The sequence below is a fragment of the Acinonyx jubatus genome, chromosome E1 (assembly GCF_027475565.1).
Source record: "Acinonyx jubatus isolate Ajub_Pintada_27869175 chromosome E1, VMU_Ajub_asm_v1.0, whole genome shotgun sequence".
Taxonomy (NCBI): Eukaryota; Metazoa; Chordata; class Mammalia; order Carnivora; family Felidae; genus Acinonyx; species Acinonyx jubatus.
Window position 1 is genome coordinate 3,894,478 of NC_069397.1, and position 27,428 is coordinate 3,921,905.

The following is a 27,428-nucleotide window of genomic DNA, read 5'->3' on the forward strand; positions in this document are numbered from 1 at the left end:
TCCAAAGCTTATTAGTCTTGTGTTGACCGTTATCTGCAACCTCGAAGCAGTTATCTCTCCTTTGCGGATCTCTGTCTCTTTGTATGGAACGCCAGATTATCGCTAACACCTCTTCCGGCACAACTCACAAGTTATGGCTAAAAAAAATAACAAGTCAGGGCTACATCCAGAGTTTTCTGTACTAGCTTTCTTGAAGCAAGTTAAGCGAGTTCTTCTAGGCTGAGCGCCAGTGAGCGTGTGCGTGCGTTTAAAAGCAAAATAAAACGTTGATGGGGAAGACTTCAGCTATCAAAAGAACAATGGGAGAAAGCTAACAGATACTTTTTTTTTGAAGTTTATTTATTTTGAGAGAGAGAGAGAGCGAGGGAGAAGCAGACAGAGAGCGAGGGAGAAGCAGAGAGAGGAAGAGAAAGAGAATCCCAAGCAGGTTCCGCACTATCAGGGCAGAGACTGATGTGGGGCTCGAGCCCACGAACCGTGAGGTAGTGACCCGAGCCGAAGTCGGAGGCTTAACTGACTGAGCCACTCGGCACCCCAAGGGATACTTCTGTAAGGACATACCTGACACAAGACATAAAGAGTAAGTACAAAAATAAGCCATCCCCAGCACAGTGGATTTTATCTGGCTTTGAGGGTTTTTTTTATTGGGTGGCTTTTGTTTTATTAGACCTGAAACTGGTAATTCAGAGCCGCCGGGGCCACATTACCTAGTTCTGGTGACAGTAAGGCATTAGGCGGCTGCTTTAGATTCAGTGACACTTTCCTACTTCAAACAGGGGCATCAAACCCTGCACGTAGGCCCAAAATATTTCTAAGGAAGTTGGCAGAATCAAATGACAGCATCATCGTTTCCTGGGGTGGGGGAGGCTGGCGTAGCGAAACCATGGCCCAGGGAATCTATAACCCTGGTTGCTATTGTGGATAGAAGGAGCGAGCTTGCTAAGATAATCATCATTAATTTTTAAAAAACAGTTTTTTTAGAAAACGCTTGAAGAAGTTCCCCAGTAAGATAGCAGTCAGTAAAATCGTAAGTCCCCAAACCAATGAGGCTAAGCAGCCTCCACGGCTTTAGATGTTTTAAAAAAAATAACAATAAATAAATAACTAAACGAATTCTCTCAACATTCCAGAACGCAGGCTTCCCCGAGGAAAATCACTACCGCGGCTTTTCCGTTTCCTGCTTGCCTGCAGTCACCCCCACTTGCACACCATCAAGTAGCAACTGTAACTAAGAAACAGCGGGCTGCAATACCTCCTCCGTGCCAATAAGAAGGCCAAACATTAGCCTTTTGATCATCTCAATACCAAGAATAAATATCAATGTGTTTCAATTAGTGGCAAATTGGCAACAAGGCGGAAGGCTTTTCTTCTGTCCCAAAGAAGTGTGTGGTGGGGGGAGGGAGAGGGAAACAGAAGCTGTGGGCATGAGTTGTACACGGCAGACCGGGCATTTTAATTTGTGGAACTGTGAATTATATCCCAATGCTAACTCGCCTGGTCCTGGGTTCTGTTCCCCGGCAATCTGTGGTTTTCAGCGTCCAGCCACCCAGGCAAACGGAAGCTGAACTACAGTTCATTCTTACGATTAGGCACAGATTCCCCTGGCTCAGGGATTAAAAGATAAAAAACGAACTACAAAAGTATCAGTAGAGAAGACATAGGGGAAATTTCAATCATCTCGGAGTGGGAAAAATCTTTCTCGTCAAGAGTGAAAACATAGAGGCCACCAGAGGAAAAGACCAATCTTGACTATACAGAAATTTTAAACGTCTGCGAAATAAATTTGCAAGTGACAAACTCATGGGGGCGAACAACGAGACAGAAAGGCAAAGACGTAACGGAGCACAGAAAAAAGAAACAGCAGTAATTCTCATCCCATTGGAAAACATTCAGTTTTACGTAAAAGAAGTGCAAACAAACATAATGTCACCTCCGCCTATCAGATGAGGAATTGTGACCGGGAAGTTGTGGAAAGGGCACAGGAAACAGGCACCACTCTCTGCTATTCCTGGTGGGGCTGTAAATAAGTCCAACCACTTACCAGACCGCCTTCTAAATAACAAAATGTAGGGGTGCCTGGGGCGGGGCTCAGTCGGTTAAGCGCCCGACTTTGGCTCAGGTCATGATCTCACGTTTCGTGGGTTCGAGCCCCACCGTCTCGGGGCCTGGAGCCTGCTTCGGATTCCGTGTCTCCCTCTCTCTCCGCCCCTCCCCTGCTCCCTCGCACTCTGTCTCTGTCTCCCAAAAATAAGTAAACATTTAAAAAAAATTAAAAAACACTCAGCTGGACACATATACATTTGTATATACTCAGAAACCTTCTGGAAGGGTACACAGACAACTGCCTGTGAGGAGGGGGGAGCTGGGGGATTCAGGATGTGAGGGGGACTTAACTTTTCATGGAATCTCATTTTGTAATGTTTGCCTGTCACATGCTAATTAATAAAAACACAAGTTTCAGAACCATATATATGGTATGATCCCTCGCTAGTCAAAAGAATTGATGTTTACATGTACGTATATCTGTTCATGCCTAGAAACTAGAAAAGTCTGGGATGACAGGCACCGACCATCGACATCATTGACCATGAACAACAAGATGATGGAGAGGATTGGGGGCGGGGGGGTGGGGGTGGGAGGGGGCAGTGGGAAGTGTCACTGGGAAAAACCAACAATGAGAAGTATACAGGTAGAAGGTGCTGTTTACAATAAACACAGGAAAGACAGGTTTTAAAATCTGGCAGACACTGGTTACAGAATTAAGCTGGTTAAGAATGGGCTTCATTAAGGAACATCAATTTCAAGAGCTCTAGAAGTTGGTGACTGTGTTTTGTGGGTTAGCAGCTGAAGAAAGGAATCACAGTTAATGCTACAGGAACCCTCAGAGCTCCCCTAAGCCAGTGAGGGTTCTCCGGCTTCTCCTGACCAGGAAACCGGCCCCGTGTGGCTGTCACCTGGCTGGTTCATGACCATGCAGGCCTACAGCCCAGCTCTTTCCGCTTTAGGTCAGGGCTTTTCCACCACATCATGCTGGACCTGACCACCACACCTCCTGGGGGCTTCTCTACACTGGCGCTCCCAGTACTGTCCCCACTTAACCTAGGCACCTCCCAGCATCCTGTTGAAAGCATTAACAATACTACTAATACTCATTCAGAATTTTCCCGGGGACCTCCTGCTAATCTGGAAAAGCTGGAAAATTCACCAATTAGGAACACCCTCCTTCTTTGTTTCATTTTTATTTTAATCTACTGAGAGAATGCGGCATAAGGGGGGGGGGGGGGAGGGAAGTAAAAGGAGAAAGAGATTAATAGCCCTTCTGCATAGCACGCTTCTTATATAGGGGTTGTTGTTAACAAGAGGTCTGAGAATCGTCCAGAAATGACCATACTACATGTATGCAGAACTGATGGCAGCTGGGAGGAGTGAGGGTAGGAAAGAGGGCACACAGTCGGTGGCCAGAGCTGGGACCTCCTTTTCCACCAGTCTGAGGAGTATAACCAAGGAAGGAAGGTCAGAGAACAGACAAAACCATAGTTCCTTGTCAACGGCTAGGCTGGTTTTTTACATGTAACTAAAGCCCCGTCATGGAGATGTCAGACTCTATGAAATCAGACGCGGACTTCATATTACCGGTACTCACTAACTACCGAAGGCTGAAGCCCAGCTTCTCTGCAGAAACTTGGTAAGTCCTTCATCTATTTATTTAATTTAATTTTTTTTAGAGAGAGGGCACAAGTGAGTGAGGGGGAGGGAGAGAAGCGGGGTTCCCCCAAAGCGGGGCTCGTGTTTCCTGGAGCAAGGCTCCAGCTCTTGATAAGGACTTTAAACCTAAGATGAGGTTTAGCAGAGGTGTTGCTGGTCCCACTGGGTGCCCCGCCCCCACTCCGGCACCCTGATTTTCTCTTTATTTGGTAGAAGGCTTAAGAATTTTGCCCAGTTTTGGGGCGCCTGGGGTGGCTCAGTCAGGTAAGCGTCTGACTTCAGCTCAGGTCATGATCTCACGATTCAGGAGTTCAAGCCCGATGTCAGGCTCTGTGCTGACAGCACGGAGCCTCCTTGGGATTCTCTCTCTCTCTCTCTCTCTCTCTGCCCCTTTCCCGCTCTCTATCTCAAAATAAATAAAAACAAACTCAAAAAAAAAAAAAAAAAAAGAATGTTGGCAAGTTTTGCTTGTGAATTAATGGCTCTGGACAAGGGAGAAATGTGCAGGGAATTATTTTTTGGTGCCATAACGGCGGATCCCCAAGAGGACGGTCTACGGTCCTCGAGGCCAGACTTTTCTGGTTCCCGTACTACTTCTTCCTTTTTCCTTTCCTTTTAAAGTTAACAAACTCTACTGAGTATTTATTATGTTCCAGGCTGGGTCCTTAGCTTTCTCGAAGCACCGATCACAGGTTGCAAGTAATATTTTAATACTAGCATTATCTGTGTGCTTCGATAGGACCTCGTTACATGAATGTAGACTCCGTAAGGACCACCTGGGAATTCCCCACGGTAGCTGGACTTCTTACAACAGCAACAAAAGACTAAGCAGCAGTTAATCTCCAAGGAGGGCTTACTACGTGCAAAGCACCTTCTGTGAATGTTCTTTAACCCTCAGCAGCCATTCTGTAATCCAGGTGTACTTTCGTTAGCCCTATTTCACAGAAGAAGACAAACAAAAAAAACAAAAACCAAGGCACCAAGAGATTAAGTAACTTGTCCAAGGTCACACAGTCAATGTTGAAAGCTACGTTTTATTCAACACCCACCAAGATGAGGGGCCAGTCCAGTGGGGTGCTTTATAAATAGATTTCCTCCAGCTTCTACACAAACCTTGCAAGGTGAGCATATTTAATTCTACTCTAGATTACAGTAGAGGGTCTAGACAGGCTAAATTGCTCTCTGGCCTTGAGGAAGAGGCAGAGCTGGCCCTCAGTCTCAGTTCCGTCTGGTTCCAAAGCCAGCATTTTTCCCACCACACCAACGGTGCCCAGATGTTTGGACTTCATGGAGCAGAAAAGTGTCCAAACAAATCGGGGGTGGCGGGAGACTTACGTAAAAGCTGCCAATTATACACTTTGCCAGGTATGGATATTCAAAAAAACCACAGCAGACCAAACTACCATCTATTTTTATTATCGTGGTAACAAAGCAAGGAGCTTTTAACACGGAAAACTAGAAAGAACGTAAGAGAGCATAAAGAAGAAAATCCCTACCGCCGTAAACACGATCTTACCCTCGCTCTTCTCAGTGAAAACTGTCACGGACAAGTAGAGTGTGTGAGAACCACAAGGGCTCTCCCTAAAATCTACCGGGTTAGCCCCCCAACATCGGCATTCAGTTATGGTGATCACTGCAACCGTCTATCCATCTACCTATCTTCCTAGTTTTTTTTTTCCCCCTAAAAAAAGACAAAGCGGAGAAAAGCTATTTAGGAGTGCTGGGTGGCTCAGTCGGTTAAGCATCCGACTCTGGATTTCGGCTCAAGTTGTGATCTCACAGTTGGTGAGTGCAAGCCCCCCACTACCAGTGCAGAAGAGCTTGCTTGGGATTCTGTGTCTCCCCATCCCGCTCTCTGCCCCTCCCCTGCTCACTCCTTCTCTCTCCAAATAAATTAAAAAGTTATTTATACTTTTGAAAAACTATTTCTATAAGACTTCTCCCAAGACACCAGAATACCTTTTTATACTGAACCCCTTTGTAAAGAGATTTTTAAATTCTCCTCGACTTAGTAAAGATGCTGCCTTTGAAAACCCAACAAAAAGACGAGCTCGCGTAAGGCCAAGTCTAAGAATAATTTTGCTACTACCTGACATTTCACACACAAGCCTCCCGGGGCACGCGACTTTTCTCAACCAGAGAAGCAATGAATCGCTCCTGTCTCCAAGAAGCACTGTGAATGGAAATGAATGGTTTTCAGCAATTTGAAACTCTCTGGCTGCAGGACTTTAGTTTATGAATCGCAAACGAACCGATTCAAAAGCACAGGACTTTCATTTTAACTTCGCATCTCTTCTTGCCAGGAGAAAATACTTTTCCAAGAAAGAGCAACAATGTCTCAGGCCTTAACGCCATGAATTTAGCTGTTTGGAAGGCATCTGCTTAGGACTTATCTTTCTGGCAATCCCTGGTGTTCTTTGGAAAACTTCACAAACGCATAAATTTACGAAGTAAAGTGCTGTAAACTCTCAACTACCCAACGCGGTAAGGGAATGTGGTATTCGAATATTCACATTAAAAAAGTCACCCGGCATTAATTATGCCTCAAGAAAAGAAAGGCTTAAACTGTCACTCTGTTGGCGATTTACGGACAAAAAATGTTCTAAGAATTACAACATCATAAAGTCTACCTAATAAAGCGCAGTGAACACTGTTTAATCTTTCTGATGATTAAGGAGGGCCCTGAGGATTTGCATTATAAACAGGATTTGTTTTGGCACTACAGCAACATGCCAATTAATAGGGAATTCTAGCTGAAGACAGGCCAGGTGACAGATGACTGTGTTATTTCTGCTACGGTAGAATTCGGCTCTTAAACAACTGGCTTTGGGGCCAGACAGCCCTGCATCTGAGTCCAAGTTCTTCCACTCCCCAGCTGGGATGCGGGATTTTTTTTTCCAGCTCCGTCCCTGACTTGGGGTGCAAAGGTTGGCCTGGCCTCACTACCTTTTTTTTTTTTTTTTTTTGTAAAGAAAATAAGGAGCCACCAACACAGACTAATAATATGAGGTTACTAGGACTCACAAGTGGCCACCTGACACATCTTAAATCTGGAGCATAACTGCTATGGAATTATTTGAAATAGCTGCGAACACAAAGGTCAAGGGAAGGGAAGATGTGAGGAACAGAAAAAGAGTTAACAAGAGGCCTCCATACTAGAGAAACTACTTCCTTTCCATTCTATGAGCAGAACCGGTCTCCCTGAAAATACAGAGGTCTTGAGCGCCCCCATGAGGCGGGTGATCTGAATTCTGTCCTAGTAAGGGTTGTGTTTCTCGTAGAAACAGACCCAATCATTTGAAAAAATACCTAAGAAAGAATACTGTTACAGTCCAGTTGGGTTTTTGCTTTGTCCTACAAAATTCTAAATTATCTGCATTAACATCCTTAAGTACTTTCATAATGTATTTAATAACTCTGTTCAATATTTTAAAATATTTTTAGAGATTTTTAGTGCTTCATTCAGCAAATTGTGAGATGACCACAAAACCAAAGTCTAAGGGATTTCAAAAGATGGTCTGGCTGAAGGCATTTAGAACAAAGTCAAGTCCATTATTACTGCCACATGCTTCTCCATAACTAATAACCAGCAGGAATTACTAACAGTGAAAAAGGAAGGGTTCTTAATTTGTTTCTTTTTTTGCCCTATAGTTGAGCACATAAATATTATAAAATGAATAATAATAAGTTATGTTTATGGAAGTTACCAAGTCGGTAGTTGTTAATATTATACCGTGAAGCAGTGATTTAGTTACCTTTTTAACACACATGCTTTAGGTAACAGCAAAATGAGTTTGCACACCTTACCGGACATGCAGACTTCCCGACACTTGGTACTCAAAGTAGAGAAAATAGCCAAGCCGATTGGAAACTACCTGAGGTCTACATAACAGGACTCGTTGATTTTGATAAAATAAAAACTTTTTTTATAATACTGTGCAGTAATAAACGATACCAGAGAGAGGGTAAAGTTACAAAGTAAATGTATCAGACTATTCCAACTGTGTTGGGGCGCCTGGGCTCAGGTCATGATCTCACACTTTGCGAGTTCGAGCCCCACGTTGGGCTCTGTGCTGACAGCTCAGAGCCTGGAGTCTGCTTTGGATTCTGTGTCTCCCTCTCCCTCTGCCCCTCCCTCGTTCACAGTCTGTCTGTCTCTCTCTCTCCCCCTTTCAAAAATAAATAAACATTAAGAAAAATTTTTTAAAGAATATTCCAACCATGTTAAAAAATAAGGCCCCTGTCCGCCTGGGTGGCTCAGTCAGTTGGGCGTCCGACTTCGGCTCAGGTCATGATCTCGTGGTCCGTGAGTTCAAGCCCCGCGTCGGGCTCTATGCTGACAGCTCAAAGCCTGGAGCCTGTTTCAGATTCTGTGTCTCCCTCTCTCTCTGACCTTCCCCCATTCATGCTCTGTCTCTCTCTGTCTCAAAAATGAACAAACGTTAAAAAAAAAAATTTTTAAAAAAAGGCCCCTGTTGTTTATTGAAATTAACCTTCTACTTGTAACCTTAGCGTGTTAATAATTGAGTATTTGGAAAATCACGAGATTAATCTAAACGAACCTCCCTGTGTTAAAAAATAAGGCCCCTGTTGTTTATTGAAATTAAACTTCTACTTGTAACCTTAGCGTGTTAATAACTGAATATTTGGAAAATCACGAGATTAATCTAAATGAACCTCCCTGGTAGCATAAAGGGGGTTGCCCTTTGAGAAAATAATTGTTAAAACATTTTCTATGATTTTGTCTGAAAAGCAATATTCCTACCTTCTCCCATTTAAAATCAGGCAATAATCACCATTTCTTGAGCTACCAACATCTGGCTTTTTTGTATGAGCTGACAATTGAAGAAATGATGAGAGAAGACCAGTTTGAGACTAGTTTTCAAGCCCGAAAAACTCAGGTTTAAAGGACTGGTTTAGGGGTGCCTGGGTGGCTCAGTTGCTTAAGCATCTGACTTTGGCTCAGGTCACAATCTTGCGGTTCACGAGTTCGAGCCCCGCGTCGGGCTTTGTGCTGACAGCTCAGAGCCTGGAGCCTGCTTTTGATTCTGTGTCTCCCTCTCTCTCTGTCCCCTTACCCGCTCATGCTCTGTCTCTGTCTCTCAAAAATAAATAAAAGTTAAAAAAAGATTTGAAAAAAATTCTAGGGGCACCTGGGTGGCTCAGTCGGTTGAGCGTCCGACTTCGGCTCAGGTCGTGATCTCACGGTCTGTGAGTTCGAGCCCCGTGTTGGGCTCTGTGCTGACAGCTCGGAGCCTGGAGCTGCTTCGGATTCTGTGTCTTCCTGTCTCTGTTCCTCCCCCCTCTTGCTCACACTCCGTCTCTCTCTCAAAATATATAAATCAATAAACATTAAAAAAAAAAAAGGCTTCAAAAATAAATAAAAAATAAAGGACTGGTTTAGGGAATGGGTCACATGGATTTTAAATTGATAAAATGATGAACTTCTAACCAAAAAAAAGGCTTCAATACTTGGCAGGGTCGGTGGGAGGTGGGGGTGATGGCCCAAGTTGCTTCAAGTAAATGCTCTGTTCCCCGCCCACACTCCCAAACCTCCCAAAACCAGGGGCGGGATCTGTGCTTTCCAAAGAACATTAAAGCAAAGGAGTCACATCTCAGTAATCTACATAAACAGAAAAAAAAAAAACAAGAAAGAAAAGAAAGAAAAGAAAGAAAGAGAGAACCCCGAAAGTCTATGGTGGCTACTGGCATTGGCCTCTCAGAAAAAGAAAATGGATCACTCAGAGCTCTGGAAAGTCCAGCATGATCCCAGCCCGGCATGATCACGGAAGGCCTCCTGTGGGAGCAGTGGCTCACCATCTTCGGGGCATGTGACAGCGCAGGGCTCTGGGCCAGGACAGCACCGACGAGAGCACTAGCTCTCTACACTGTCAAGGTCACACCCAAGAACGGCCACGGTACTTAATTCCATCAGTATATGCTCGCCTCGCCAGCATTTTCACGGTAGAGCAGGGCAACAGACACTTAAAATAAAAATCGAGATTATAGGCAATATTTGGGAAACCAGGTCTTCCTCGAGCTATGGAAAAAAATCTGGGTGGCCCGGATTCCTTCCTTTCTCCAAATAAGACTGCTTTTTCCTCCCACTCTAGAGAAGAGGTGGAAATGTTTACATGGATACATCTGATGTGTTGACACAGCTCTTAGCAATAAGTCCTTCAAAAGGGCGATCTTTTCCTTCAGACTCTGCAACAAAGCTCTGATTGTCACGGTCAGCTGGAAAGAAAAGAACACATCCTAAGTATGCTAGTCCAGAGGTGGGGGAGCTACTAAAAACATCACGTAAACACATTATGATTCCTTCGAGGACCAGCTGGCAGATGCTTAACTTCCCAAGGACACCTTCAGGGTTCTAAGGTATCCAAATTTTGGTCCAGCCCCCCACCTGATGCTTGCATCCGCTGTATAAGGTGACCAAGTGGAGAGCCAGCCCATACCTGAGTAGACAGTGACAGGCAACCAACCCCTGGCCCTCACGGTCTGAATCCTGTCCCCTGAGCATCTACCCCATTCGCCAGTGAAAAACCCAAGTGTCTTCAACCTCGCTTCAAATGACAAGACGTCAGGCCTCACTGCAATCCCGCCAGTCTGCTCTGAACACACTGGTTTACTTAAAACCCATTTAAAAGTTTTGTAGCAGTGTGTTCTTATAACGATGCTCACCACCAGTGACTCTTTTTCCAGGAGTGTATAGATTTTCTTAGTCGTTCTACAAACCCAGAGGAAGCTGCTGTTTGTGACTCTTGAGTGCTATGTTAAAGGATGGAGGAAGGTAGGGAGAGAACCTCTGGGGAACTGAGAAAATATGCAAACTGAAACTGCCCATGTAAATTAAATACAGCCAGCCACGCGGGAAATCAGAGATAGGTGTGAAAAGACAGACTAGTGCAGATTTCATCTGCTACCTTGTTCGAAGTAGCAATTACATAACTTCAGGGGAAGGGAGGACTCCCTCCCTAGGATTAGCAGGGTCACACACACTAAGGGAAAAACAGCAGAACAGTAGAGGCTGGCTGAGGGCTCACACACATCAAGCAACCCTCAAAGGTATCAGCAGCCAAGAAAAGTCTAACCTTAACTATTCTAATACCTCTGGGAACCACGGAGAAACCACCCACAGTGTTTATGAGGAAATACCACGGAGAGCAGATCGCCCCTCGTTCAAGAAGAGTAAAACAAACAAACATAGCACAATACACACACACACACACACACACACACACACACACACAACACACACACACACACATGCCCCAAACCGAAGAGCAGTCTACGAAATTAAAGCTCAAAAGCATTCAAGAGATCAAAGAGTATGTGGCCATTAAAAAGTATGACGGAAACCTCGATTTGTCGACATAGAAAGATAGCCAGCATAATTTATTAAAAGAGAAAAAAACCAAGTCCTAAAATGAAATGTCACCCACAGAGAAAAAAAAAATCAATCTAAGAACTAAATACTTCAAAATGCCAAGGGCGATTATCTCTAAGTAGTGGATTTTTTTAATATTTTATAAGAAAAATGGTTACTTTTAAAACCAGGAAAAGTTTTCCATCATCATAATCTGCAAGAAACCTTCCAAAGCACAGAAAAAGATGGAGAGCCTAACTCATACTTTAAGCTAACACAACCCTAATAACAATCACTGACAGAGATACTGGCGAGTGGGGTGAGGGGGTGGAGAGGGGATGGGGGAGAGAAAAAAAGAAAAAAGAAACCACATGCTAATCTCCTGTAAGGATTATAAAATGCAAAAGTCTTTAAAAATATTAGCAGAGCAAATTCAGAATTACGTTAAAATGACAACATACCATCACCAAGTAGAATTTATCCTAGTAATTTAAGAACAGTTTGATGTTAGAAAATCTGATACTAAATCCGACAGTGTTAATGGTTACAAACAGAACAAATGTATGATTGATACAGCACAGGGGAAATTAATTAAAAACAAAACAAAAAGAAAGAAAGAAAACTAAGAATGGAACATTACTACCTTAACCGTAATATTTTCCAACATTGGTCTAGAAGTTGTAACCAACGCAATAAGACAAGTTAAAGAAATACACAAGGGCTGGAAAGAAGGAGATGAAATCATCATGATATATAAATGGATAAGTCTATTTGGGAAAGTTAAGTGAATCCACTGACAAATTACTAGAAACCAGAGAAGAAGTCAGTCTGGTAATCAATCTTAAAATTAAAAAAAACAAAAACAAATCCAGGGCATTTCTAAATTTAAGTACTAGGTAGGTAGCATTTCTTTTCATCATTATTTTTAAACATCATTAACAACACCAACAAAACCTAAAAAACATCTAGCACCTGCCTGGCACATTGCGACTATGTAGTAAATACTGATAGAGGAATGAATAAAAGGAAACACTCGATTTTGTAAAGATGTAAGCATTCCCCAATTAATCTATGAATAAACTACACATCTATTCAAAGTCCCATGTGGAGTTCTCTTACTAGAAAAGAGGTGGTAACAGAGGCACAGGACAAATGAATTGTAATGAAGCCATGCAAAATTATTCTAAAACATAGATAAAGAGAAATTTAAAAGACAAGGAATATGTGTTATAGAGGGGCACTTCAACAATGAGATATTAAATCTTCATGAAAACTACAAGAATATGATGCTGGCAGTTAGTGAAAGCTTCACTAGTGTGACAGAACAGGAGGTCCAGGCGCAGTATGGCTGCACAAAAATAAATTCAGTGAATGAAATACGGGATTATTTCATATCTTTTTTTTTATGTTTATTTTTGAGAGAGAGACAGAAAGACGGCAAGTGGGGGAGAGGCAGAGAGAGAGAGGAAGACACAGAATCCGAAGCAGGCTCTGGGCTCTGAGCTGTCAGCACAGAGCCCAACGCAGGGCTCGAACTCACGAACCACGAGATCATGACCTGAGACAAAGCTGGATGCTCAACCCACTGAGTCACCCAGGCGCCCTGTGGATATTTCATATCTTGGGGGGATGAGGTAAAGAATAATTCAGCAAATGGGAAAAAATAAAATTTGATGCCTACAACGCACCAAAATAAACTTTTAAATATTTTAAAGATACATGTTTAAAAATAAAATAAAAACAGGGGCGCCTGGGTGGCTCAGTTGGTTGAGCGTCCGACTTTGGCTCAGGTCATGATCTCACAGCTCGTGAGTTTGAGCCCCGCGTGGGGCTCTGTGCTGACAGCTCGGAGCCTGGAGCCTGCTTCGGGTTCTGTGTCTCCCTCTCTCTCTGCCCCTAACCCACTCACATTCTGTCTGTCTCTCTCAAAAATAAAATAAACATTAAAAAAATAAAATAAAATAAAAACAGAAGGAAAGATTGAAGAAAATTTGGAAGATTAGATGAAATATTTAGATAATCTCTGGGTATGAAAGACCTTTCTCAGGGGCACCTGAGTGGTTCGTCAGTTGAGCGGTTGACTCTTGACTTCAACTCAGGTCATGATCTCACGGTTTGTGGGACTGAGCCCCATGATGGGTTCTGCTCTGATAGCATGGAGCCTGCTTAGGATTTTCTTCCTCTCTCTGCCCCTTCCCTGCTCACATTTGCTCTCTCTTTCAAAATAATAAATAAATTAAAAACAAAAGAAATAATAAGTTAGGTTAAGGACATATACTGGCAATTCACAAAGGAAGAAATGTAAGTATCCAATAAATATATGAAAACAGGTTCAATGGCATAAATAACAAAAAAAGCATATTAAACTATTATATACTTACACCTGACAGAATGAGTAAGATTTTTAAGATAATTGGAATTGGGACAGAATTGTATGTTGAAGAGGCTTAAAATTTTATACAACCTAAATCCAGAAAGTCTACATCGGGAAACTTTTCTACCATGGGCAATAATTTGGCCACACTGAAAACTCATTTATAATTAGAAATTAAGTACCCAAGAAGATTATACCAGTTAAATGAATCAGAGGTCTAAATGTAAAAAAGTGAAACCATACGTTTATTAGAAGAAAACAGAAATGAATTCCCTTACATCCCAGAAATAGCAAAAGGTATGAGTGAAAATACAGAAGCAGTTAAAGATCGCTAGCCAACTCTGTTTAAAAAATAATGCTTTCAGGGCGCCTGGGTGGCTCGGTCGGTTAAGCGTCCGACTTCAGCTCAGGTCATGATCTCACGGTCTGTGAGTTTGAGCCCCGCGTCGGGCTCTGTGCTGACCGCTCAGAGCCTGGAGCTTGTTTCAGATTCTGTGTCTCCCTCTCTCTCTGCCCCTCCCCTGTTCATGCTCTGTCTCTGTCTCAAAAATAAATAAACGTTAAAAAAAAATTTTTTTTAAATAATGCTTTCACATGGCAGATGATATCCTAAGCAAAGCCAAACAACAAATAATAAAGGAAATAAATTATAATATGTCACCAAGAACTAATCTCCATACTAGATAAGAAACTCTTAAAGACTAAAAAGACCAACAATCCAATTTTAAAAGAAGGGTTTTTTTTAACAAAAGAAGAACTTCTCAGAAAAATGTAAATGATGCTTAAACATGTGCAAACACACTTCACTTGATTCACACATGAAAGATGCACATTTGAAACGACACTGAAATACCATATCGCACTTATCAGATGACACCCTCTTGTTGGCCAGCCTGTGAAGAAACAGAAACTCGTGCACTGCTGGTCAAAGGGTGAGTAAGCACACCCCTGTGGACAGGAATTTGGTGGCAGGTGAAAAAAATCACATCCACCCAGGTTCTGAGAATTCACCCTTAAAAGACACCTCCACAAATACCAAGGGGAGGAGGAAGAACATAAAGGTATTTATTGTGGCATTGTTCATAACGGCAAAACAGGAGAAATTATCTAAACTCCCATCCTTAGGCAGGTTAAATGGACTATGGCATATCCGTGCAGTAGCACAACTACGTAGTCCTAAAGAACAGTGAAGATCTCGAAGAATTAATATGGAGAGATTACTACAACACGGTAGTAAATAAACAGAGTGAGATACAAAGGAGTATCTTATGGAAAAGAAAGAGAAATGAGAACACACACACACGCTTATTTCTGCAAAAAGTAACAGAGGAAGAGGAAGCCAGAAATTAATGAAAATGATTACATGGAGAAGTACTAAAAATTAATATAATAAGCCCACAATTATATGGTCACTTTACCTTCTACAAAGCAGGAAAGAATATCCAGTGGGAAAAAGACAGTCTCTTCAACAAGCGGTGTTGGGAAAACCGAATGGCAACATGCAAAAGAATGAAACTGGACCATTTTCTTACACCAAACACAAAAACAAACTCGAAATGGAAGAAAGACCTAAATGTGAGACCTGAAACCAGAAAAATCCTAGAAGAGAACACAGGCCATAGCAACCTTTCTCTAGATATGTCTCCCGAGGCAAGGGAAACAAAAGCAAAAATAAACTATTGGGACTACATCAAAATAAAAAGCTTCTGCACAGCAAAGTAAACAATCAAGAAACCTAAAAGGCAACCTACTGAATGGGAGAAGATACTTGCAAAGGACATATCCGATAAAGAGTCAGTATCCAAAATCAGTTCTATAAAAAGTTCTATAAAGAACTGATACAACTCAACACCCAAAAACCAAATACAGTAAAACCTTGGATTGTGAGTAACTCGTCCTACAAGTGATCCGCAAGACGAGCAGACATTTCTAATGAAATTTAACTTGATAAACGAGCAATGTCTCACAGTACGAGTAGGATGTGATGCTGAATGTCGCATGATCACAACTGAGCCAATGGTTCTCTCTCGCTGTGGGATTGTGGGTCATCGGCTCCCACACTCGGATGCTCGGTCTCAGGCTGGAGTGTTTGGCAGAAATCAGTGATTTTTCAGAACGTTGGAAGGTGCCCACAACAGGCATTAGTGTATTTTTTGTCACTTCCAAGCATCTCTGGACAGTCCTTTGCTTTTCCATCCAAGAGTGAACTTAGGAATGCTTTGCTCCATTCTAGGTCAGGCTGCCTGCAGATAGAGACCCTTTCCTCTGCCTCCTTATTGCCAGTTACGCTAAATACAGTATAAGACTTTATTAATACCGTACTGTAGTCAACATCCGTGATAGTGAAAGTCGTCCTACACAGTAACCCTCCTCTCTTGTCTCCCTCACACCACCATGAAGGGTTTTAAAAGTGAATGTTGTTTATTTTTCTTTATATTTTGTAGAATGAATCATCTGAGTTTCCACTATTTCTTATGGGGAAATTTGCTTTGATATACAAGTGCTTTGGATGACAAGCTTGTTTCCATAACGAATTATGCTCGCAAACCAAGGTTTTACTGTAATCCAATTTAAAAATGGGCAGAAGAGGGGCGCCTGGGTGGCTCCGTCGGTTAAGCGTCCGACTTCGGCTCAGGTCATGATCTCATGGTCCGTGAGTTCGAGCCCCGCGTCGGGCTGTGTGCTGACAGCTCAGAGCCTGCAGCCTGCTTCAGATTCTGTGTCTCCCTCTCTCTCTGACCCTCCCCCGTTCATGCTCTGTCTCTCTCTGTCTCAAAAATAAATAAAACATTAAAAAAAATTTTTTTTAAATGGGCAGAAGACACGAATAGACACTTTTCCAAAGAAGACATCCAGATGGCCAACATACACGTGAAAAGATGTTCATCGTCACTCCTCCTCAGGGAACTACAAATCAAAGCCACAATGAGGTATCGCCTCACACCTGTCAGAATGGCTAAAACCAACAGCACGAGAAACAACAGGTGTTGGCGAGGACGTGGAGGAAAAGGAACCCTCGTGCACAGTTGGTGGGAATGCAAACTGGTGTAGCCACTGTGGAAACACTATGGAGCTTCCTCAAAAGGTGAAAATAGAACCACCGTACGATCCAGTAATTGCACTACTGGGTATTCAACCCAGTATAAACACACTAATTCAAAGGGATACCGTGCGCCCCTATGTTTATTGCAGCTTTATCTACAATAATCAAATTATGGAAAGAGCCCACATGCCCACTGATAGCTGAATAGACAAAGCAGATGCAGTGGACATACACAATGGAATATTACTCAGCCATAAAAAAGTACGAAATCTTGGGGCATCCGGGTGGCTCAGTCGGTTGAGCATCCGACTGTGGCTCAGGTCATGATCTCACACTCATGGGTTCGAGGCCCGCATCGGGCTCTACGCAGACAGCTCAGAGCCTGGAGCCTGCTTTGGAGTCTGGGTCTCCCTCTCTCTCTGCCCCTCCCCAGCTCGCGCTCTGTCTCTGTTTCTCTCTCTCTCAAAAATAAATAAAAACATTTAAAAAAAAAGGAAAGACAAACTCAGACTTAAGTGTCTGTGGTGGTGCCTGTGGTGGTACAGTGTCTGAAACTGTGTTCTGCAACCCCTAAGACAGACCCCATGAGCAAAAAGATCTCCCTGTTCTGGTTGCCGGAAAAGAAAAATACCAACTTGGAAGGGGAAAGGTTAGAGAGAAACCCGCGGTGTTGGGATCTGAATCGAAGGAGCTAGAGTGAACCCATGAGGGTCTGGAAAACACAGTTCCCCAGCCAAATCCTACCACTGCTTTTATACAGCCTGCAAGCTATATAAAATGCAAATTATTACATGTATTACACAGAATAAATGTAAAATGTCAAAAAGGCCATTTGGCAAGAACAGATTCTCAGAGAGGTGAAGGCGTAGCCTCTTGTCCTGCAGAGCCCGAAAGATTTACTACCTGGGGCCTGAGCTGGACTAGGAAATTGTTAGACACTTTTACAGTTAAACAGGAGAAATTAAATGCTTTGTTTCGTCTCAGTTATAACGATTCACTGATTGACTGTAAGGTCAATGCAACGCCCACCCGTAAGCTTCGCAGCCACACACACACACACACACACACACACACACAGTCTCAGCAGTAGGAGGGTTTGCAGAGCTCAGAGCTCAGAGCTCAGACAGACCATTCCGGGTCCTAATTCTCTCCTGCTCTCACCCTGATTGTATTTTCACCACTTCTTCCATGCTGATTTTGCTGTTGGATTTTCTCGGCGATGTCTTGTGCAATTTGGCAGGTGGCGTCGTACGTGGAGAACCTGCATCGAAGGCATAAAGGAGAAGAATGCTTCAGGCTCTTTGAAAGCAACTTTCTGCATGACTTGCGCGCCACTTGTTACTTCTAGCCACCAAGTCAAACGGGAAGGATGAGAATAGTAAACACAGCGACACGTGTTGCTGTCATAGGAAATACTGTGTGAGCCGGGCTCTGTTCTGAATGCTCCGTTTGTAACAATTCGCTTCATCCGCACAAAAACACCAGGAGACGGGTACCGCTCCCATCGCCATCTTACAAGTGAGAAAATCAGCACAAACAGTTAGTAGGTCCACTTGGCCAAGTGGTACCGCCCACTGCAAACTACGTCCCCAACCACTTGTTTGAATTCATCCACTCACAGAGCATGCGGCAAACATTTATGCAAGGGCTCCTCTGGGCTGAGCACGGTTCCAGGCACTGGACAGCAGGGCGGCGAACCGAATGGACAAAGTCCCTTACGCTCAAGGAGCATAAAACAAATAAAGACACAGTATGTCCAGGGCTGGTAGGCGCTAACAAGAAAAATAACGCAGGATAAAAGAACAGAGAGTGAGGGGCAAGGTGAGGAAGCCAGCCAGGCAGGTATCTGGGGAAGAGCTTCACAAAACAGGAACAGCAGGTACTGTTTATCCTCCAACAAAATGCGCTGGGGGCTGGGGACGCAGGACACCCCCTCCGGGCATCTAAGCTCACAAGAACTCTCTGGAAACGTTTGCGGAGCTTCTATTTGTTATTCAGAGTGTCGGGAGGCTTTGAAAAATCCGCAACAAATTCCCCGGGGTGCCTTATCTTTTCCTTCTGGGACAGCCTTTTCGCTTCCTATTTGTTCTACAGGGAACTGCTAAGTACACCTTGTACCTCTCCTACCAGGTGGCCCTGCTCTGCAGAGGAGGGACTAGGGCTGTCCTAGCACAAACTAGGGAAAACTACTGTTTGCCCCCATGTCCCCATTTCTGCTTGAAATAGTAAATGACCCATTTCTTAAAAATCTTTGAACTCCCACACATTACTCATCCACTGAGGGAACTCGGCAAACGTGTTTTTCGATAACGGCAAAAAAAAAAAAAAAAAAAACCAATCTCGCGTCACTTCCCTTAGCAATCTTACTAGAGTAATTACAGCAATGGGTAACAAACTGAGTACCTGATCTGGGCCAGGTCCTACTTCTAATCTCATGAGGCAGGATCTTTGACAATGCCCCCCTCTACGCTGAAGGAGCATCACGCGTGTATGCGTGTGAAAGTGCGTGTATGTTCATGCGGCCAAGAAAAGAGCAAGTAACACAACACATAGTTAAGAAAATAGGAGGGGAGCTGATAAGGAAAACAGGGTCCTGATTCCCAGCTTTACCACATTTCTCCTTTTCCCCTCCGTACTGTCACCTCTGAAAAGAGGAGCACAGACAGGTCTGGCTCTGTGGTCCCAGACCAGACCTATGGAAATCGATAATAAGGTATGATACACTGCCTAACAACCACAGAGCCTAAATGGTAAGTACTCCTGGAGTTTGGGAGGGAGAGAAAGTAGTGTCGGCCGAGGCACTGGGACTGGACAGGGCTGGGCCACGAGGTGACACCCTGGACTGAACGGCGAGGTTGAAGCAGGAGGGAGGGGCACATTCGGCTGAGCAGCCCTGGGTAAGAGGGTAAGGTATAAAAGAGGACAGATGCGTGGAAGCTAGTTTCTGCGGAGCCTTGAACACCAGAATTATCAGGGGAGGCTTTTGAAAAAAGAGGACGTTGGAGCTGTAGGGGATACTCTGGCATACCGAAAGAGCCCCTGAAGAGGTTCTAGGAAATGCAGAAGGCCAAAATCCCAGATGTTTTGCTCCCAATCTTTACGTTCCCACATTAGCCTTGGAGAGTGCTAGTTCTGAAACTCTGCTACATGCTGGGATCACCAGGGAATCTTGAAACAACGACACAACCGATTTCTGGCTCCCAAACCCAAGCATCCTGCTTAAACGGGAATGGTTTTATTATTATTTTTTTAATGTTTATTTTTGAGACAGAGACAGACATATTGTGAGCAGAGGAGGGACAGAGACAGAGGGGGACACAGAACCTAAAGCAAGCTCCAGGCTCCAAGCCGTCAGCATAGAGGCCGACGCGGGGCTCGAACTCACAAACCACGAGATGGTGACCTGAGCCGAAGTTGGACGCTTAACCCACTGAGCCACTCAGGCGCCCTGGGAATGGGGTTTGACCTGAACACAAGGAGTTGTCAAAACTCCCCCTGGTGTTCCTACCTGGAGCAAAGTTTGAGAACCACAAGCAAAGAGGTCATGGGCAGCCTCATCACAGTATCAAACACATGAGTACCTAACGTAGTAGTTGAGGGCCACCTGGGTGGCTTAGTCAGCAGGGCCTCTGACTCTTGATTTCAGCTCAGGCCATGATGTCGTGGCTCATGAGTCCAGCCCCGTGTCGAGCTCTGCACTAATGGCACAGAACCTGCTGGGATTCTTGGCTCTCCCTCTCTCTCTGCCCCTACCCCACTTGTGCACACACATTCTCTCTCTCAAAATAAATAAACATTTAAATAAATAAATAAAGTACTACTTTAGGAAAACTAACCTGCACTCATTTACATAAATGGCTGGAACGAGAGAGGAGTGGCAGAAGACCAGAAGACTCCCATTCCATAACTGGTCACCAGTATCTCCTGTCTGCAAGGCACACAACTAAAAACATGGCGGGGGGGGGGGGGGGGCCAAGGCAGAAACAGACAGCATGAAAGAACGGCCAGGGGCGCCAGGGGGGGCTCCGTCTGTGAAGCATCCGACTTCGGCGCAGGTCATGATCTCGCAGCTGGTGAGTACGAGCCCCGCGTCGGGCTCTGGGCTGACAGCTGGGAGCCTGGAGCCTGCTTCGGATCCTGTCTCTCTCTCTCTCTCTCTCTCTCTGCCCCTTCCCTACTCACACTCACTCTCTCTGTCTCTCTCAAAAAATTAAATAAATGTTACCAAAAAAAAAAAAAAATGTTTTAAAGAGATGCCAGAGGCATTTGAAAGAAAAACCAAATATTCAATAATCAGATAGGAGGAGGGCAAGAAAAAGTGGATGATTGGAGTTTTCAGGCCCAAGGGACACAGAGGATGGTGATGCCACAGCAGAGACTGAAGACCTGAAAAGGGGAACATGCAGGAAGTCCCCTCTTCTACCACAAAAACGCTGAATGCACAGTTAAATTCATACACACGTAAGATTTACTTAAAAAAAAACAAAAACCTGGGGAAAAAAGATGTGGAAGGCAGAAATGATACAAGTATGGCAGAAGGCTGGTAAGTATAGGACCTGAGTGAGGAGTACAAAGGGGGTCGTTAGACTATCCCTTTCTGTATATTCTTTTACCTTCCACAACATTTTTGAGGATAGCCCAAAAAGAAAAAAGAAAAGACCAACCAGAATACAAAACCGTTAAGGTCTGTTTAACTCTAACTCTTCCAGGAAGGGTGCATCACCAACACACATGTTCCCCTGGCAGGAAAGCTAATTAGCTTTAGCAAAGAACCTGTTCAGAGACAGTCATCCTTCTATTAAAAAGCGAGTTTACTGCTTGCTTTGATACGCCGGTAAAGCGGTCACGGCTCTATGCCATGACTGACCAGCCGAATACCATTCAGGAGTAAAGCATCATTGATGTACGATTGTCAACAGCACGAACAGAAGGCTGTATGTAGCCAAGTCTGTTTTTATAAGGTTTTCAAAGTCCCGTTCCATACTCCCTCCACCCTCCTGACCAGCAACCCACTTTGCAATGGAGCTAAGTTACCAGCACAGCACAGTTTCCACCTGTTTCATAGTCAAGGGACAAATGAGAAAGCCACGGAATCAAACTACCCGAGAGCAATGGGAAAAATCATAAATGCGTTTTCAGCATGAACTGGGGAAGGGGCTTGGGGCCCAAGGACAGCTTCCAACAATCTAAATGGATTATCACCTCTGAGCTCTATTTCCTACCTTATGGGTAAAGTGAGGGGGTCAGCTTCCAGGAAGTGGAGGGCAACTTAGCAAAACGTTATCAAGGGCCTTAAAAATGTTCATATCCTTGAACCCAACAGTTCACTTCCAGGAAGTGAGCCGAGGAAGTAAGAGATGGAACAAAGGGGCTGTCTCTGCAACAGTTAAAACAAACTCTAATATTACAAAGAGGTACAAAAGAGGGAAATAATTATGGTTATTCACATGATGCACTATTATGTACCATTAAAAAAATCCTGTTTTTAGTAAATACTTAATGACACAGGGAACGTTCCCTGCTTTGTCAAACATGCAGGTTTCCCTCACTATCCAAAAGTAGTCTTCCGATGAAACCTTTCATAAGGCAAAATGGGGTATAAAGCAAAAGGGCAATGACCACTAATTCATACAGAAAAATTTTTGAGCTTTCTCAGACCCCCAAAAATGACCTCTCTTGGTTTTTTCTGATACCTTAAGGCACATCTTGCTAACAGGTGCACAAAATAAACCAAAAAAAGCGCACAGGTTTTCACAGACACAGCTCAAAGCTATCGCAGTCTGATGCTGTCATGCTGAGTACAGCTCCCAGGGAAGGAGCTTGTGGGGGAGGGGGGGGGGGTCACTCTGCTGGTTAGGGTGCACAATGCCCCTAAGACAGCTTGCTGCAAAATAAACGCTGAATGCTATTTTCGCTTTCCGCATTTTTTTCATAAAAGCAAAAACCCCCTTCAGATTTCTTTTGGTTAGAGAAAACAGGAACTAAGGTAGGTCTTTCCTCAAAGCAAAGTGGCATAAGGTGAAGTTTCAAAAAGCCACGGACGCCTGTATATGTATCATTATACGTACATACACACGCATATTATATAAACTAATGTATTCATTTTAAAAATCACTAATGGCTGGCTACCATTCCAAATGACAAAGTTGAAGATGTTTCTCCCCTCTGCAAATATTCAGTACTTCCGAAATTTTCTATCAGGGTGTATACAATTGTTAAAACTTGGTGGGAAAAAATTAGCGCTAAATCAAGTAAGCCATTGGCCAGGTCACCCAGATCCCAGAGCGTGCTAACTTTGATCTTGCACACCATTCTCCTGGTAGCCATCCTGCCTACAACTTCAACAAGTATAAATTCTACCAGAAATATTAACCTAAAACATAAAGTCCAACAAGAACTTTACAGAGCTATATAACACGCTTTTCATTATGAAACAAAAAAAGTCAAGTCCGATATGCCATAGCAATATGTTCCTTGGGGTCAGTACTTGTGTCTGTCGTCGTTCAGTCCTTGGGACTTAATTGTGGAGGGAATGACCCTTACCAGCTCTTGTTCTGCTGCAGAAGTTGCAGCAAAGGAAAACAGCCTTCGTGACGCTGACTCAGGTAAGGGTTAAATGCCCTATAAACAAATGCGTAATTTCCCTCCCTGATTCCGGTAAGTTTTTTTGAAGGGCCCACAAGATCTAAGTCCTAGAGCCAGCTGGTGACTTAACTGCCGGGTGACCATGCATTCTGAACCTCGGCTTCTCCGCCTGTGAAGTAAGGGGCCGGGGGTGGGGGTCACCAGATGGACCGGCATTGCACGAAAAGGTTACTTGGACTTCACTTTCAACGTTTATTTTTGGGACAGAGAGAGACAGAGCATGAACGGGGGACGGGCAGAGAGAGAGGGAGACACAGAATCGGAAACAGGCTCCAGGCTCTGAGCCATCAGCCCAGAGCCCGACGCGGGGCTCGAACTCCCAGACCGCGAGATCATGACCTGGCTGAAGTCGGACGCTTAACCGACTGCACCACCCAGGCGCCCCAGGACTTCACTTTCCCGAGAGTCCAGGGAAGCCAGCACCAGCCACCTCCACAGCCAGGACGGGCGGGAAATCTCCCCAGATGCAGCCGAGAAGGGCTGAAGGCATGTTCCGGGGTTCGGCACAAGCCCGCAACTCCCCGGGGTCCCTCCCCCCGTCCGGGGCCGCCCCTGCAAACACCGAGGGTGGCGGGACACGGCAGAGTCTCCCTCGGCTGGGGAAGGGGCCCCGCTGCCCCTCCCCTCTTCCCGAACGTTCCCCGGCCCCAGAGCCTGGCAACCGCCGGCTCCCCGGAATCCCGGCCTCCCTCGCGAACCCCTCCGCGCGGCCGCCCTCACCCCGGGCTCACCAGGGGTCCGGGGCCATCGCGCTGTCTCCGCCCGCCTTCGGACACTTCCTGCTCGCGGCAGCTGACTACGGCGGCCCGCGCGGCTCACACCCCGCGGTTCGGCCCGGGCGCGACCGGAACCTGCCGTTTCCCCCGGTGCGTGTGCGCTGCGGCCTCCAAGGTAGGGAAGCCGCCCCCACCCCCCCAGCAACCCTTAGGTCGGCGCGAACAGCCCGGCGCAATTAAAATAAAACTTTTGGACAAAAATCGAAGCATTTTCCCGGGAAGGTGGAAGCATCTCAAGCCCTCCGGCAGTTACCCGAAGTTGCAACCCGCTTCAAACAAAAAACACACAAAAACTGGACTGTGGGCATAGTTGCACAGCTGTGTACATTAACTAAACCTCAGAGTGAGTTTGATACGTAAAGTTATACCTCACCAAAACAAAAAAAAAATAAAATTGTTAATCCTGCTTCAAACAAAGGACCCAAAGAATGGCAATTATAGATTGTCTTATAGCACCCTTCCCTAAATGACACTCGGTGATTGGTTATGCGGTTACGAAAAGAGTCCGTAGGGGGAAACGTGCAGCCAGTGCCCCTAAATTTTCAGGGAAATTGGAAGGAAAAGGAGCCCTCTCTGCTTCCGCAGCGGGAGCTCAGGGCTCAGCAGCCGGGAGCGTGCGCGGGCCTGCGCCCGGCGCGCATGCGTGCGTCCGTTACCATACCGACCAGGAGACGCTGCGCGGCCCGAGGCAGAGAGAGGGAGCGCCTGGTGTCCAGGGGATGGAGAACCAAATTCCTCCCAAGGCAGAGGTGGCCGAGGTGGCCGAGCTGGAGCTTGAGGCCGCGATCGGCTTCAATGGTGAGGCCTCGAACGTGTCTGGGCGGGGGGTTGCAAGCCCTGGGGACGAGTAGCGCAAACAGGGACCGTGGGACACCGGGTGGCACCTGGAAGGCAGCGGGACCCTGGCAAGAGCCAAATTCTCTCCCGCCCCCAAGGCCCTGGGGAATCACATCCTCGCCCAGACCTCAAAGACTGGGATGGTTTCACAGCACCTAAGAGGGACAAGTGCCTGCTCACGGGACCGAAGCATGAGTGAGGGTGGTCGTAACCCATCTCCCCCTGGTCAGCTCTGCCCTGGCCCTGTGACCCCGCGAGCCCCCGCAGCTGCCTGCCCCTGGGTAACCGCGGGATGGCTGAGTCCTGTTCGGCCCCTGGGCACAACTACCAGAACCCCAGCTGATGTGCCCATGAGAATGGGCTGGGGACCGAACGTGGCAGTGAGCAGCCGTTTTAGGGGATGATCTTGTCCTCTAACCCGGAGAAGGACCCTAACACTGAGGGTGTCAGGGGAGGCTGCGGAGGCGGGGAGATGCTTCTGTCCTGGAGGCCTGGCGGTTCTGCTCACACCTTATTTATGACTGCCTAATAGTTTGAACATAAAGGGGGGTAATGCTCTTTGTTTTTGTGTGTGAAGGAAGGAAACAAGCACGTTACATTTAGAAAAAGCAAACTTTTTTTTTTTTAAAGTGTGTTGTGCTGCCCGAAAGGTTTAAAATTGTAATATTGCAGACCAGAACTGTCAATGGCTAAAGCTTTAGGCACATTCTGGAACCTAGAGCTTGACTCTTCGTGTTAGTTTAACAGTCTCTTACAGATAGTGGGCACTTCTTAGTACATCTGAGATATCGGCCATCTTTAGAGCTGGTGGCAAGGTCATTGGTAAAGGAAGTGAGTGACCGCTGGTGAGTGCAGGGGGTCAGTGCAGAGCCTCGAACACAGCGCTCTGCAACTGAATTCATGATGTTTTGTGGAGCTCTAAGAGTAAATATATGGGGGCCACCTGGTGGCTCAGTTAGTTAAGCCTCCTACATTGGCTCACATCATGGTTTATTTCTGGGTTCGTGAGTTCAAGCCGCGATACCCGGCTCTGCAATGCCGGTGCTGGGTCTGCTTGGGATTCTCTCTCTCTCCTTCTGTCTCTCTCTTTAGCTAAAATAAACTTTAAACATTAAAAAAAAGTTATAAAAAAAGAGTAAATAGATGGTACATTATATTCCAGTGCCTTCCATGGCCATTACTAGTTATCTTGGCCTTTTTAAAATGGCCCAAATTAATGGAATTATTTTTACTTCGCTGGTTTTGTGACAATTTATATTATATTCTTTCCTGTAGTCAAATACACATTTCTATAGAACCACTATATGCCAAATAGTATGCTATGTTCTGAGAATACAGGGATAAATCCATAGCCACACTTAAGAAGAAGAGTTTAGGAAACTGGAAAAATACAGTGAAGCCCAAAGAAAAATCAGCCATCGTTACATTTTGCAAAGATAGTGCTGTTAAAGGTTTGGTGTGGTTCTTTCAAATATATATTTACATATAAACTTTTAAAAATTTTTTTTTCATTTTCATTTTTTATTCTTTTACATTTATTCATTTTTGAGAGCCAGAGCACCAGCGAGGGAGGGGCACAGAGAGAAAGGGAGACAGAGAATCGGAAGCAGGCTCCAGGCTCTGAGCTGTCAGCACAGAGCCCAATGCAGGGCTTGAACTCCCAAACGGCAAGATCATGACCTGACCTGAAGTGGGATGCTTAGCCAACTGAGCCACCCAGGTGCCCCTTTTTAAAAACAATTTTTAATGTTTATTTATTTTTGAGAGTGATGCACGGGGAGAGGGGAAGAGAGAGAGAGGGAGGGAGGGAGACACAGAATCCAAAACAGTCTCTAGGCTCCCAGCCCAACACAGGGCTCGAACTCACGAACCACAAGATCGTGACCTGAACTGAAGTCAGTGTTTAACTGACTGAGTCACCCAGGCACCCCTAAACCTTTTTTAAATGAACGGGGGCTCATACTGTATAATTTTAGACTTTTTTTTCCTACCTAACTCCACTTAGCACTATGCCATGTACATTTTCCCTTAGCACAGAGTTTGAGTGGGGGAGAGACAGAGAGAGAGGGAGAAACAGACTCCAAAGTGGGCTCCAGGCGCTGAGCTGTTAGCAGAGAGCCTGACGCAGGGCTCGAACCCATGAACTGTGAGATCATGACCTGAGCCGAAGTCCGAAGCTTAACCAACGGAGCCACTCAGGTGCTCCTGTGCAGGGGTTACATATAGGGCTCTTTTATTTTTATCATAAAATAGTGCAACAGAAATTTAGAATGCCGTAATAAATACCAAGTAATGCACACAGGATTAGCAAGTTTTGATACTGTTTCTTATTTGAGTTAATTTTTTTGAGTTTATGTCTTTTCTTTATTTTGAGAGAGACAGAGACAGAGAGACAGAGGCAGAATCCCAAGCAGGCTCTGTACTAACAGCACAGAGACTGATGTGGGGCTCAATCCAACAAACCGTGAGATCGTGACCTGAGCCAAAATCAAGAGTCAAGCTCAACTGACTGAGCCACCCGGGCGCCCCTTGAGTTAATATTTTTGAGAAAAAAGTACACATTTTAAGTCCTCTCTTCTATCACACTATCCTATCCTTTCTCCCTCTGTAGAGACAACCACTACCCTGAAGTTAATGTGAACCCTTCCCAGCCATGCTTTCAAAGCTTACGGTGTGTGT

At 45.0% G+C, this 27,428-nt stretch overlaps 2 protein-coding genes across 5 annotated transcripts in view; one reads left to right on the top strand and one right to left on the bottom strand.

Moving 5' to 3' along the window:
* The window catches only part of STX8 (syntaxin 8), a 247,744-nt gene extending 223,730 nt beyond the window's left edge, over positions 1–24,014 (bottom strand). The window contains exons 1-3 of one of the 3 annotated variants that reach the window (XM_027047742.2): positions 23,868–24,009; positions 17,653–17,752; positions 9,848–9,942 (exon numbers count right to left, since the gene is read on the bottom strand). In XM_027047742.2, coding sequence (XP_026903543.1) covers positions 9,848–9,942; positions 17,653–17,752; positions 23,868–23,884 — 212 coding nt within the window. In that variant the 5' untranslated portion in view covers positions 23,885–24,009. Of the gene's footprint in view, positions 1–9,847; positions 9,943–17,652; positions 17,753–23,867 lie in introns of all 3 variants that reach the window. The other 2 variants (XM_027047743.2, XM_053211779.1) reach the window with 2 other exon arrangements.
* CFAP52 (cilia and flagella associated protein 52) overlaps positions 23,585–27,428 on the top strand; it is a 44,257-nt gene continuing 40,413 nt past the window's right edge. Inside the window, exon 1 of one of the 2 annotated variants that reach the window (XM_053211776.1) lies at positions 23,585–24,027. In XM_053211776.1, coding sequence (XP_053067751.1) covers positions 23,601–24,027 — 427 coding nt within the window. In that variant the 5' untranslated portion in view covers positions 23,585–23,600. Of the gene's footprint in view, positions 24,028–24,434; positions 24,711–27,428 lie in introns of those variants that run through there. The other variant, XM_027047703.2, reaches the window with a different exon arrangement.